The 15,300-nt window shown below is 41.9% G+C and overlaps 1 protein-coding gene across 3 annotated transcripts in view; it reads right to left on the bottom strand.

Moving 5' to 3' along the window:
* PIAS1 (protein inhibitor of activated STAT 1) overlaps window positions 1-15,300 on the bottom strand; it is a 57,684-nt gene that overhangs the window by 7,606 nt on the left and 34,778 nt on the right. For 2 of the 3 annotated variants that reach the window (XM_035130659.2, XM_035130660.2), the window contains exons 3-11: window positions 12,609-12,693; window positions 11,600-11,647; window positions 9,296-9,386; window positions 8,566-8,700; window positions 3,892-3,997; window positions 2,962-3,035; window positions 1,889-2,049; window positions 1,543-1,673; window positions 864-1,038 (exon numbers count right to left, since the gene is read on the bottom strand). In XM_035130659.2, the coding sequence (XP_034986550.1) occupies window positions 864-1,038; window positions 1,543-1,673; window positions 1,889-2,049; window positions 2,962-3,035; window positions 3,892-3,997; window positions 8,566-8,700; window positions 9,296-9,386; window positions 11,600-11,647; window positions 12,609-12,693 (1,006 nt within the window). The remainder of the gene's footprint in view (window positions 1-863; window positions 1,039-1,542; window positions 1,674-1,888; window positions 2,050-2,961; window positions 3,036-3,891; window positions 3,998-8,565; window positions 8,701-9,295; window positions 9,387-11,599; window positions 11,648-12,608; window positions 12,694-15,300) is intronic. The other variant, XR_009558544.1, reaches the window with a different exon arrangement.

Raw genomic sequence — 15,300 nt, 5'->3', positions numbered from 1 at the left:
GCTCTTGTGCACAGCTCAGAAATGAAACACTTGAAGATATCTGAGAGCACCTCTGGAGGCTTGGGGTTCAAATCTCACTTGGTTTTATACTCCCAGCCTCCTTTAAGTACTCCGACAAATAGAAATGGGCGTTGTAATTTCAGCAAGGTAGGGGTAGAGGCAGGGAGTGAACTAGTTCAGACTTCCTATTTATGGAAACTCAAGACAAAAAGTCACACATAACAGAAACCACCCTCCTCCCTCATGCAACTTAGCCATAAAAAATTCTGTACAGTTAGTTCATCATTAAAGGCAATTTTTTGAAGTAGGGTATTTCCACGCTTCCCAAAACAAAATATACTGTTATATTAAATACACTCACACCAAAACCCTACTGTATTTTGATTAGCTAATCACCTTGGTTACAATGTCAGAGGTGTCATCTAGCTTCCACAATTGCCCCAATACTTGTTATAGGTCCAGAAACTGTACTGCCTCAGGGAAATTCTCAATTATTATTTGTTGTAAAAATGCATTGATACAGTCTTTTTGCCAGAACCATAACAACTTTCTTTCTTATGGGGAAAAGAAGCAACAGAAGGGCCACATTTGCTATTAAAATGCCACTGACTGCATTCCATGTTAGTCGTAATCAGAACACGCCTATTGAAATTAATGGATCTGACTGACCTAGGTCCATTAATTTCAGAGAGTCTTCTCAGAACATAACTTCAGCTGAATACAATCCAATGCTTTTAAGTTGAAAGGTTTTGATGGCTTACAAGTTCCATGAAATGAAACGGTGAGCTCTGCCTACACAGCATCACATCGAGGGCTTTGAGCTCCAGCCCACCACTTCCCAAGGCAGCTAAGTGTCTCCTCACCTCTTATTGTTAATGGGTGATGCAGGAGACAGGGAAGGGCAGCTCCTCTTGGCCGATGGCTCCTCTTCTTCTTCATCCGATGAGCTGTCAATGGTTAAGTCAATCACCTCAACTTTCTTATTTTTGCTTGACTGATGAGAGGACACTTGATGATCCACAGAAGAACTTAAGCAACCTAGAAAGAGACCAGTCCAGTGCTGAAGTCCCAACTGGTAATTGCAACGTGTCTGTGTGTGTGTTAAAATACAGTTAAACAGCCATACAATGCTGGGGGCTGAAAAGAGTTGTAATCCAAAACATCTGGAGGTCTCCAAATTGACCCAAGGCTGATCTAGATAATCAACCTGTTCCAGAACAGTGTACCTCAAGTAGGTAGCCGTGTTGGTCTGAGTCGAAACAAAATAAAAAAATTCCTTCAGTAGCACCTTAAAGACCAACTAAGTTTTTATTTTGGTATGAGCTTTCGTGTGCATGCACACTTCATCACGAAAGCTCATACCAAAATAAAAACTTATTTGGTCTTTAGTGTACCTCAAGATGACTTGATAGCATTGCAAGGTCTGCACTTAGGAATGACACACTTACAAAGCACCAAAATCATGAGCCAGAACAAAGAGGAGAAAATGAAAACGTCAGAAAGCGGGAGCAACAGTTTAGCAAGTCAACTTCAGTAACTCACCTTCCACTCCATTAAAAGATGCCGTCACCTCTTGTGCCTCTTTTTTTGATCTCATAGGAGCCCAGGATCCATCTTCCTTAAACTGAATTTCATCACAATCTGTGCAGTATTTCAAGATTTCCATAAACAACCTATTAAAAAAGAGCCTCCTTAGAAACTCACCCAGAAAGCATGGAGGAATTTGCACATAAGAAACATTCATGCTTCTGAAATCCATCAGAGGTGGCGAAAACACACAAGCACAACCTCAGTGGTTTCAAACCTTTACAAAAAGGGCAAAAATATTTCCAGGCACATTACTTGCTTCACTATACACAGCTTTTACTGGCTTCTAAAAAGTACTTACCCATCAATTATTAGGTGTTCATAAGGAGCTTTGTTGTCACACACAGGGCAAACCCAGGTGGGTTTCTTCTCATTCATTTGAATATACAAAGTGGCATCAAAGCACTGCAGATGTGAACAAGTCAGGGACCTGCAGGGTATCGCCAGCCGCATTTTACCAAGCTGTTAAAATAAAAAGTGAAAGCATTCTTTTTATGCCTTGATTTACAAAAAAGAACAAAGCACTCTGCTTAAGAGAGATGCATTTTTAAATCATGTAACTCCAGGTAAGTCAAGCAAGAGATTCAGGTTACACATAAGAGTGGAAGGCACACTCTCCTTCCACTGTCTGCATGAGCAGCATCAGTCCACCTCCCCAATATGATCTTCCCAGTGGAGTCTCTTTGATCAACAACTCTGGTGTAAATATTGCCCAATAGCTCAAGTCACAATTTGGTCCTATTTTAAAAACCATACACTACAGAGCCATTTTCACAGCCTCAGAGTTCACATGTTTCATCTTTGGGATTGTGAGCTCTGTTGGGGAAAAACACCTCTCACCTCACTCCAGATACAAAGCAAATTACAGAATTATCACTGTCACATTCAGCATGAAGAAGGACAGCCTCTGATACATCTAGGCTAAATTATCTGTCCCATTTACAATGTCAAGAACTGGCAATGATGCCCCACTATCAGGTAGCAGGAAGATGAGGTTGTTTTAGGACAGGGTTGGCTACCCTTTGGGTGCCCCCCCCCCCAATGTTGCTGGACTGCAACTTCCAGCAAGGGGCACAGCAACTTGGACAAGGCTGTCTCTGACATTCACAGTGGAAAGAGTTCCTTCCTGCTAAAGTTTGACTTGAAACATTCTGCCCCATTCTACAGGCAGCTGGGGCTGACAAGAGCTGTAGGCTATGGGAGACTGCTCCATACCAATTACCTGGCCTTGTCACAAGAGGATATTGCCAGTTTCAGACTTCTGCCCTTCTGAACACCAAGACCCTTTGCATCAATTAAACTTGGGTTTTCAACTTCTATTCAAATTGGCATTGCTACAGCAAATATAGCCACTTTAGGGAAGTTAAGACTTACTGGGCACAGAAGAGAAACTCTTAAGCTGGTTGTTGCTATTTCGCTGTCAGGATCTGCAGTTAGTTTCTCTTTGACTGCCAAGGAAAGAAGAAATGGGGGTGGGGAGAGGAACAGAAGAACTATTAAAAGATCCATCAGGCACATTGGTTAACAAGGCTGGAAAGATCAGCAGCAGAGGAATCCTAACTGGAGAAACCATCAATTGATGTAGGTGGAGTTAGGAAGTTCTGCCACCTTAGAAGCCTCAAGATCAGCTGGCAGGTGGAAGAACAGCAAGGCACCAGACACTGACCCAGATCCTGACCTTTCACCCATGGGATACTGAAGGTGGGAAAGCAAGAAAGAGTCATAGAGGCAGATACAAGCTCCCCTGCTGCAAGAAGAAAGTTAAAGGGACTGAGGGTGTGGCAGACCCAGTCCTAAACTGAGACCAACTAATGAGCAAAAGGAGAGAAAGGTCAGGAAGGAGGACCAACCCAGCAAGAACTACAAAGCATCTTGCGGCACCTAAGAGACTAGCAAATTCATTATGACTTAAGCTTTTGTGGACCTGAGTCCACTTCATTGGCTGCATAAAGGGTAATCCTAAATCCAGTGCACACGCGCACACACACACACACACACACACACACACACACACACACACACATTCGAACATTCACCTCCAAGGTTCAGCAACCCCACAAAAACAGCATGCAGCCCAGCCCTCTCCAGTTCAGGAGGCTTTATATTCTGAGGTTTTTTCTTTGCAAAGGAAACTTAAGAGTTGGAAACTGTGGACCCCAGATGCAGCAGAATTACCAGAGCGTGGAGAGAACCTTCATTTCAAGCCCTCATCACAAAAGGCAGCATGAACTGCATGAGGAATAGCTATCACTGTGTCTATCTATCTGGACATTTATATTAGGAATATGCATGAAGTGGACATACTTAGTGCTCTAGAATGATCAGGATTCCTGATGCCTTTCGCTCGTAACCTCTGCAACAGGACTGTAGAAGACAGTTGCTTTACAAGGTAGACTGCCATAGAATAATTCTGAATAGAAAAGAAAAAAAACAAGAACAAATGAGAACCAGCTTAGTCTTATCAGCATGTGTCTTATTTTAACGTGTCCAAAACCCACCCACCCGCCCAAGTTTTTCCAGCCTTCAGGAACCAGAGGCAAAATTCATTGGCAACGTGTGCAACACAACTCTCATTTGTTGTTGTTGTTTAGTCGTTTAGTCGTGTCCGACTCTTCGTGACCCCATGGACCATAGCACGCCAGGCACTCCTGTCTTCCACTGCCTCCCGCAGTTTGGTCAAACTCATGTTGGTAGCTTCGAGAACACTGTCCAACTATCTCATCCTCTGTCGACCCCTTCTCCTAGTGCCCTCAATCTTTCCCAACATCAGGGTCTTTTCCAGGGAGTCTTCTCTTCTCATGAGGTGGCCAAAGTATTGGAGCCTCAGCTTCACGATCTGTCCTTCCAGTGAGCACTCAGGGCTGATTTCCTTCACAATGGATAGGTTTGATCTTCTTGCAGTCCATGGGACTCTCAAGAGTCTCCTCCAGCATCATAATTCAAAAGCATCAATTCTTCGGCGATCAGCCTTCTTTATGGTCCAGCTCTCACTTCCATACATCACTACTGGGAAAACCATAGCTTTAACTATACGGACCTTTGTCGGCAAGGTGATGACTCTCATTTATGTCTACACAGTTCCAGCAGGAAAAAAATGGCAGGCGCTTTTACTTTTTTGCTCAGGGTCGAAAGACAGACTTTGCGCAAAGAATCAGACTAAGAGTAGGTATGCCCTGCACAAAGCCTTTTACTTTATCAACTACTCACAGCTGGCAGTGAATTTGGAACAAGAGAACACCAAAAAAAAGTCCATCCAAATGAAACTTACTATCGCCCAATGATAATAATATTGCAATGACTAATTCAACAATTGTGGCCATTAGGGAAACTCAGCATATTCCCCTTCCCCACTCCAAAATCTACCAACTGATCACAGTTTGGAAGGCAGACAGAACGATGGCACACTGAAGTCTTTGCAAAGTGTGAGAAGACATAAAGGCATAAGGTGTAAATACAGTTACAAGCATAACACAAATGTAAAAGAAGCCTTAAAAATACTAACCATACACATGTAATACTCCTACAACAGGCATCCCCAAACTGTGCCCCTCCAGATGTTTTGGCCTACAACTCCCATGATCCTTAGCTAACAGGACCAGTGGTCGGGGAAGATGGGAATTGTAGACCAAAACATCTGGAGGGCCAAAGTTTAGGGATGCCTGTCCTACAATATATAAAACACTTTGGTAAAAAAAAAACCAATCAAGGGCAAAACAAGCCCATTTTCTCTAATAACAGTTATTTTACATTTTATAATGTGTTTAAGTAAGATATTCTTGTACCCGCAGATGCAACACTAACATTGAATTATGTAAAAACGGTGGTTTACAAACAGCTTCAAAATGTATCAGCACTGACGGCAAAGTTAATTTAAACACCTCTTCAAAGTCAATGCGGCGGAATTAAAAAATAAATCTGTTACATCAGAAACAAAGCAATAAATACATTGATTTAAGAGTTAGCAAAACAATTTTTTGTCTCCTTCTAATATACCTCTTAAGAGGGGAACTGTCTCCAAATGCAAGCCTGCTAACACTGTCTTACAGAATTCCTATGCTGTAAACAGTGACTATATGGAAAATGATCTGTAACTTCAAAGAAGAAATTGGCAGTTTCATTTATTTATTATCTATATCTGCCATTCTTTTTGGCATAAACATCTAAAAATAATTTGGCTACTCTCAGAATACAACAGAAGCGAAAAATAAAATTATCTATTCAGATGGTACAGAAGCGTCCACTTCCAAAGTAGAAAAACCTATATACATCACCACCATTTAACAGTGTCAATGAATAGATTGTCAGATGAATGAATCAGTTTCTCTTTGAATTCACCCACATAAAATTAGCCAATTCTGAAGCTATGAACATCACAGTACTCTTAGTTTGCTAATTACATTTTCCAGAAAACAGAAAAACCTGATTCTTCAAGAGACTCAGCTATTGAGGCAAGCTGGTATGTTTTTGTTGTTGTTTAGTTGTTGTTTAGTTGTTTTGTTGTTGTTTAGTTGTGGGCTCCTTGATCACTGCAGATGGTGGCAGCAGCCACGAAATTAAAAGACGCCTGCTTCTTGGGAGAAAAGCAATGACAAACCTAGACAGCATCTTAAAAAGCAGAGACATCACCTTGCCTACAAAGGTCCGTATAGTTAAAGCTATGGTTTTCCCAGTAGTGATGTATGGAAGTGAGAGCTGGACCATAAAGAAGGCTGATCGCCGAAGAATTGATGTCTTTGAATTATGGTGCTGGAGGAGACTCTTGAGAGTCCCATGGACTGCAAGAAGATCAAACCTATCCATTCTGAAGGAAATCAGCCCTGAGTGCTCACTGGAAGGACAGGTCGTGAAGCTGAGGCTCCAATACTTTGGCCACCTCATGAGAAGAGAAGACTCCCTGGAAAAGACCCTGATGTTGGGAAAGATTGAGGGCACTAGGAGAAGGGGACAACAGAGTATGAGATGGTTGGACAGTGTTCTCGAAGTTACGAACATGAGTTTGACCAAACTGCGGGAGGCAGTGCAAGACAGGAGTGCCTGGTGTGCTATGGTCCAGGGGGTCACGAAGAGTCGGACACGACTAAACGACTAAACAACAACAACAACAAGTTGTTTACTCGTGTCCGGCTCTTCGTGACCCCATGGACCAGAGCACGCAAGGGTGGTATGTTAGTGGGTTTCTATTGTCACTCCTTCTGTTCAAGATTTTGGCTGTGATGACATTCCATTAAAGGAGGCACTGAATTTTTAATGATGCAGTCGAAATGTTTATTTACTTTTTAAGCATGTGTTCCACAGATTGTCCCAATAAAGACAGCTGAAGATGCTGATTTCTTATCAAAATGTGTGTGCACCTTATTGGCTTTCCCACCTTTCTGTTGTTGGTGTGCTCCTCTTTCCTCTGTGTATGCTATGAAAGTTTGATCAACAGTGCATTGCTCAGTGTAGCAGAAATTACTTTTAAGAACTTCAAACAAGCTGTCTTTGCTAGAGACATTAGAGCTAAATCTCCTGCTGCCCTGCCTGAAAGCTTCAAAACAAGTTGAAAGCAGAGGAGGGTGATAGTGGTTAATTTTTAAAAAAATTAACCTGGGGACTCAGGGCTGCCTAGAAGCCACATCCTCTGATCTAAAAGCCTTGTTCTCCTGAGCTCAGATCTCTCAAGGCAAGGGTCTTTAGAAGCACAAAGGATCCTGCTGGAATCTGAATCCAATTCTGTCCAGCTTTATGATTTCACAATTGTAGACACCATAGCTTTAAAAAAAAAGCAGTGCCAGATATAACAAAGCCATACCTTTCTTTATTAAGCATTGCTTAGGATGTTATTAAAAACGTTTCCCCCATCAGACTTGTAGAGGGCTACATGTTTATTTAATGCTTCAATTAGGGCAAAAGACAAGAGCTGCTAATTAACAGCATTATTTACTGACAGCTTGAATCTACAGAGCGTGGAACCTGCCCACAGCAAGTTTTGATAGAAATTTTGGGGGATGGGGAAGAGAAGTCACATGGCATAGAAGCTGGAACAAGGTTATTATGCATTTACCTGAATTAGGTTGATCCAGACTGGAAATCCAGTGTTTTTAAGTCCTAGATGGTATTGCAAATACTAACACCCACTATGAGACCTTGTAGAATTAATTACAAGTTCCAGAAGGCAATCATGTTTGAGTCTTGTGGCTACCAGACTGAATGTGCCATGCAGCTCTATGATCCTTTAACTTATGTGGGGGCTCTAAATGTTAACTGCATGGACTAAAGCAATGGCATCGGGATTGCTTCTTCTTTTGCTTACAGTCGTCTTTGGAAATCCAATATTGACATCCTTTCTCCATCTCCTTCTCTAAGCTTTCTGTTTCTCGATCAAGGACCTACAAAGCCTTATGTGGCTCAGACCCATTACCTCAAGGATTGCCTCTCCCCATATGAACCAACCTGGACCCTGCAATCGACATCTGAGGCCCTTTTCTGTGGACTTCCATGGGAGGTCCAGAGGGTGACAACAAAATAATGGGCCTTTTCAGTGGTGGCTCCCAATCTGTGGAATGCTCTCTGCAGGGAAGTTCGCCTGGTGCCATCGCTGAATATTTTCAGGCACCAGGCAGAAGCATTTCATTTTAACCAGATCTTTGGCTTTTAACTATACATGGCCTTTTAGAATGCACGTGGAGTTTTAATGGTTTTTCCACCCTGGTTTTAATTTATGTATCTTTTTTCATAAACTAACAAATTTAATAAATAAATAAATCTGCCTATGTTCCACATCCCTCTTACACATCTACATAAAGTCCATTCAGGGTCCCTACTCAAATGTAACAAGGTAAACTAAGATACAGTCAGTACATAAAAGCGTAAGAAACTACAGAAAGATTTCCACAAAGGCATTAAATTTTGACAGTACTAGTCAAATTCCATGAATTTCTACAGATTGATACAGCCCCAGCCCCACACCCAACCTTCTGATAGCCAACTGTAACTCACTCTTCCTATTTCTGCAGTCCACGAGACGACGATTGTGTTTGGTACTGTCGTGGACAGCCGCACAAGTGAGGTGATGTTGATTGGTCTGCTAGGTCGCTTTGGTTCAACCCCATTTTTGGTTGGTGGAAGATAGCCCTGAAACAACACAAACACACATCACCATGAATATGCAAAGCAACTTCTCTTTAGCCACCTTGTTTGACCTTGAATGACCTTCCAGAAGTCAGTCATACCCCTTTTATTGATAGGGAACTGAGGTTGAGACGCAGGCACCTGATGCCCAATGACCAGTGCTTCCCCTTACTCACTGCTTTCCATCTCTTAATGAATGGGAAACAACATCCGGTCCCTGATATCCTCCTATTACCTCTCAGAAGGAGGAGGAAACTGGGCAGGAAGTACAAAGTAAAACGATTCCGAAGTCCCTCTCAGGATCTCCCACTCCTGCTCTCTCTAAATTTCCCTAGACCCCAGTCTATATGTGAGCAAGGGTGTGAATGGTAAATGGCAATGAAACATTGTTAAGTGGGAGTCACAGAAGAGCTCATTTGCTTTTCTTGTGTGTCACTTATTGAATCTTTCAATACAAGACTTCAGTAGCATTGCCTTGAATTATCCGGTACAATTCAAGACGCCACTATTCACTTCGATATTCCCCCAAACCATTTCTTTCTTTTTACCCCAAGAAAGCATCTTTAACTATATTGGTCAAATTTCTGAGGATACTCACAGGAAGACTACATGGTTTTCCGTTAACTTTCACGCAAAGATTTGGTGGGAAGTGATCTTCCTGTGGACAGCTGGTCTCAGATAAGCAAAACCTAAAGACAAGACAGCGAGTTCAGTGACATTTTATATTAAATTCTATACAGGGTCTGTAAAAACTACAAGTGACACGGGGAAATGTCATCATTATCTGTGAGCCAGTGTCCCATAGTGCTTTAAAGCAGCCTTGACTAATCTGATGTCCTCCAGATAGTTTTGACTACAAATACCATCAGCCCAGGCCAGATAGCTATACTTCCTCCAGCTCTATCACTATACAGTAAGCCCACAACTTCTCACTTTACATACACAATTACAACTTTACGTGAGTCAATATGGTGGCCTAGATCCCACTCCAGGGAAAAAAACCAATTATGTAAGCTAAGAAAATCTACAACTTATTTTGCATCCAATTACCAAGTTTGTAAGGTATAATCTGAATTAAATATTTCAGACTTTGAAACTTGGGGAGCTCAAAAGCTAATAAATCAGACGGGCTGCAGACTCCTACTGGAAGAGAAGCAAGACTGGGTCCCCCAGAGGGGAGCACAAAAGCTTCATTCCCTGAGTGACAGATGTTTCTGAAAAGACACACTCTTATCCATGTATGGAGGCTTCCACAGATTGTGTGGAGCAGTCCCCATCCCAAGACAAAATGGGGAAACACCTGTTGTATGCACATCAGAGCGCCATGTCCTCTAGTTCAATCACTGGATGACCTAAAAAGGTATTGCCACCATTGGGAAGAGGATTTGCTTAAGACCTCCAACCAAATTTTATTTATGTCATTTGTATGCCACCTCATATCATAAAACTTCTCTGGATGGTGCACCCAACTGAACTACAGAGTAAAACAGAAAGCCGTTAAAAAGTATTTCTGAGCCATCCCCTAGATTCCATCATGGATCCTGCATGTAACCCTTGTGGCTAAGGGCTCGTGCTACAGGCAGCCTTTCACAGGCTTCTTCCACCCAACGTAGTCCTATGAAAGCTGCTTCCAACCAATGGCGATATTCCGTCCTATTATTCCCTCTTCCACCTCCACAGCTGCCGCGGCTGCAGCTCTCTCTAATTACTGCTGGCGCACACAGTCAAGATTCTAGAGCTTCAGTTCAGCCACACTCCAATTCCATTCATCTTCCTGATATCAGTGATTGCTGCATGAGCTAGATTCTCCTTTGTGGGTCTGCAGGCACCTCCCTATCCAAGATGCTGACAAAAGAAAGATCAGACCTCAAGAGGCAGAGGGCTGAATTCAGAGGAAGAGGCTGCTACAACCCTTTCACAAACATCACTAAACAGAATGAATGAAATTATATGCCATGAGCAGACTCAATTATACTCCACATTAATAAATCAACAGCTAGCAAATTCGGGGGTGGAAAGAGGGTGAAGTTTAGATTCTCCCCATCACCTGCCTTTAGTTCAATCTGAAACTCAGACATGGATTTAAAAGGCTAATGTTTGCACATGAAGGTGTCAAGCAGAAAGCACGGTAGCAGTGAACAATCTTTCCCTGTCTCTGTCTTTCTGGAATCCATTGAACACAGATCCTGTTTCAGGGTGGAAAGAGGGAAGAGGAGTTGTGGGGTCACAAGTGAATCAGGGGCTAGTAAAGTGAGAAGCGTGTCAGATGCAATTAAGACACACGGATATCAAGAGGCATAGCTACTAGCACAGAGCATCATTCTGGGGCTTTAGGTCTCATTGATTTAGAAATGGCCACTGGGCTGCATCAAGCACTCTCAACCACAACACATACAGCCTCTCCCCTGAAGGTACACACACACACACACACACACACACACACACACACACACACACACACACCAAGGTGCAAGTCCTCCTCTGGCAGATAATGAATGACAGAATTAATCAAAGCAGCAGCCAATTCTTCTTCCACAGGCAAGTAAAAGCAACACAGGAAGTAATGAGGAGCTGCTGCTTCTCTGTTTACCAATATTACTGGGAAGGGGGGGGTGCATGGAGCTTACAGTGCATAGTTTTATTGTGCTTCTTTCCACAATTATTGGAATAATATATATATATATATATATATATATATATATATATATATATATATATATACACACACACACACACACACACACACACACACACACACACACACACACACCATCCTATACCCGGAGGTCTCAGGGCAAATAAGCATGATCATATATGCAAATCTCAACCTTCCTCGGTAGAGAATTTAAGGGAAAGGAGGGCAGTCCACCAAAACAAAGACTGAATTGTAGGGAAACAATACCTTAGCTGGACCTGCACAGTGAAGTCACATTTGGTTCCAGAAATATCCCTAGCAAAGACATTAGACATCAATTAACGACTATACATTACAATAAACCAATGCAAGATCTGAGCATTTAAAGGTCTGAAAAGTTAAGCATCCTACTCTGTCTATGCTGAGTCACTGACCAGAACCTTTGATCTGATCCAGTAGCTCACTGACAATTGACCTCTGCAGAGCTTCCTGTAACTTGTATCACTTTGCCCAATTATGCAAACAGAACACATAATAGCAAGCTTTGGGCCAGCACTCATTCAGGCAATGGACTCTAATGGGCTTTCATATGCTGCTTTGGGAAACAGGCCTACACTTCAACACACTCAAAAAGCCTGGGATCCGTCTTGGGAGGCTCACCAGGCAAGCTCTTTTATTTTCCTGATCCTTTTAATCCAACCTGTTTTAATTCTACTGATTGCTCTGACATTCCTTGCTTGTTTACTTACTTGCCTATTTTCTTACATTTTATATACAGCCTTTCTTCTTACATGGAATCCAAGGAAGCAAAGTTGTTGCTCCCAAGTAGTCTCCCATCCAGGCACTAACCAGACCTGGACCTGCTTAGCTGCAGCCAGGTAGTGGCCTCATGTGCCTTCAGACTATACCATGGGACCAGTGGGTCACTGTGTTGCATGATTAACCGTTCTTCTTGCAATTTTGGTTTGTTGAAAGGGAGGGTATAAATCCCTAAAACATGTAAATAAATTAAAATATGTCCTCGCTCCCATGACCCACACTCCATCTCCAAATCCCTCCTAATTTACCCATACAGAAAAACCCTTTTCCAAATTACTGTACTCTAACCACTCTCCTTTAGCTCAGTTTCGGTTATTAAATTCCAAACATCTTTCTTGTTTTTCAATCTTACAGTTACGTACACGTGCGCGCGCACACACACACTCTAAAATGGTTTATGCATTTCAGAATTCAGATGCACAGGACTAAAAGGTGTCAAAAGATCACTACCACTTACATGGAACTGCTGATCTGCTGCACTTGCTGTGGAGTCAGGGCAAATGCAAAGCAGGTTTCCCGAAACCGCTGGCTATTATCGGATGCTATGGGAAAATAAGAGGAGATTTGAGTGTGCAAGAGGAAGGATCACTCTACTCATCCATTTTGGAAAATACAGACACCTCGCCCACTCCTGAGAAGCCATGAATACAGCCTTCCCCAACCTGGTGTTGTTGAAATAAAACTCCCATCAGCTCCACCTAGCACAGCCAATGGTCAGGGGATGATATGAGTTGTGGTCCAACATCTTCTGGAGGGCACTAGGTTGGAGAAGGCCAATTTAATACCTGGCCAATGTTTCATCTATAATCAGAAAGAAGATCCACAACCTCACATATATTCTAGAGTTGAGTCCTTCTCCCAAAAATGCACCCTTACCTTCTCCCCTGCCCAACTTGAGTATTTTTTTCAATGCTTCCAAAAGAGAAATACAGTCAAACCTTGGTTCCCAAACGGCTTAGTTACTGAACAAATTGGCTCCCGAACACTGCAGACCCAGAAGTAAGTGTTCCGGTTTGCGAACGTTTTTGGGAAGCCAAACGTCCAACGCAGCTTCTGCTTGAGTGCAGGAAGCTCCTGCAGCCAATCAGAAGCCGCACCTTGATTTTCTAACAGTTTTGGGAGTTGAACGAACTCCAGGAACAAGGAACCAAGGTACCACTGTACTAGAAAAAAAAGAACTGCTATGAAATCTATACACTTTTGGAATGAATGGAATGCTCATAAGACAAGGTTTTCCTCACTACAAATGTATAGTGCATAAACCTTTGTGCAAAACAATCTACAGCAGGGTGGCTAACCTTCAGGTGTTGTTGGACTTCAATTCCCATTTTCCCTGGCCACTGCCCATGCTGGCTGGGACTGATGGGACCTGGGAGGCTAAAAATATCTGGCGTGCCACAGGTTCCCCACTCCTGACCTACAATATATCAGCAAATGTTAATTCCTGTGTAGACACTATGGAAAAGACATACACAAAATCCAAATGTTTTCAATGTTGCTATAAAGTGTAACATACAATATTAAGGAATAACAGAGATTTGGTGGCTTGCTATACAAAACAGTTTCAGCCCCAATACTATACAGTACTTACTTTACTTTATTACCAACTTTGTGTTTCTATTTTCCACTAATGCAAGCACTTAAGTAGCATAGGACAGAGCAGTCTGCACCCATCTCTCTAGCTAGTATTGGATATATTCCCCACTTTGCTTGTACAAATATGCATGGGTTTACAAATTTCATAAATATATTTACAAATTTCATAAATATATCAAATAGTAAAATCTAGTACATCAGTGGTAGCCAACAAAATAGTTGTGCTGGTGCTCTCCTTCCCCCATGTGCATCCTGTGTCATCCCAGAATCTGCTTCAGACATTTTGGGGGGAACCCCCAAAGATTTAGTGGGCACATGAGTGGGGGAGAAGGGGAAATCCTAGTGCTGTTGGAAACATGTTGCTTAGTGCAACGCTGAATAAAGCAATAAAGCAAGTTTAGCTTTGACAAGAGACTACAGTGGTACATCTACTTACGAATTTAATGCGTTCCGAACACACATTTGTAAGTCGAAAAAAAATGTAAGTCGAATCCCATAGGAATGCATTGGGAGAAAAAATTCGTAAGTAGAAAAAATCCTATCTAAACCGCATCCAAGATGGCGGACGGAGCTCCATTCGTAAGTAGAAACATTCGTAAGTAGAGTTATTCGTAAGTAGAGGTACCACTGTATATATTTTAGGCTTTCCTCCCTGCCCCCACCCACACCCTGCCAATCTCCATAGTCTCAATATTTATTGAAATCTTAGATTTATATGTAGGCCTTAACCATGCAAAAAGTGACCATTTGATACAGAACTTAAAAACAGTTGTCATAAGAACCAAAGAGGTGAGCCTTAAGAGTAGCCAACACAATAAACTTTCAGATGCTTTCAGTTTCTTTCCGAAATAAAGAGAAGCCAACACAACAAACTTTCAGATGCTTCCAGTCTCTTTCCGAAATATCAGAATAGCTTATTATTCCACTATAGATGTCATCAGGTAATGGGATATAGACTTTAGCATTTTTCAAATGCATTTCTTCCCACTAAAAACTCTGACACCTGTAACATAGTAAATCATTTCAACATATCTATTCACTGAGTAATTCACAGAACAAAAGCATATCAACTAATTCACAATGAATTAATTTGCTTCCAAAATACCTAGGTCTTTTGATTCTGTGAGGCTTTTGGCATACATCTGTTCAAACAAGTGCTTGCAGTACAAGGCAATGAAGAATTAGCTCAACAAAAAAGGGACTATGTTTCATCAAATAACAGGGTAATTTAATTAAAATACCAAAAAAAAGCATCCTGGGAAAAGCTAGACATTCATTTTCCATTTCTCAGTTGGCTTCAATAAAGGATGCAACACTGCAGTGACTAAATAAATTTCCTTCCAAGCTGGGATTTTTTAACAACCACCACGATGTATTACAACCTGCGACCCCAAAGTCAGAGCCTACCCCTACACCGCCATATTTTGTGTGACAGCAGATTTTGCAACACTGGGCTGGAAAGCTGCACCATTTAAAGGAAGTGAAAGCAAAAATAATCTTCCTGATTGTAAGTGGGAACTGAGAGTGAGCCAAATATATCACTAACAATATAT

The sequence above is a fragment of the Zootoca vivipara genome, chromosome 14 (genome assembly GCF_963506605.1).
Source record: "Zootoca vivipara chromosome 14, rZooViv1.1, whole genome shotgun sequence".
Classification (NCBI taxonomy): Eukaryota; Metazoa; Chordata; class Lepidosauria; order Squamata; family Lacertidae; genus Zootoca; species Zootoca vivipara.
This window is presented reverse-complemented; position numbering and strand designations above follow the sequence as displayed.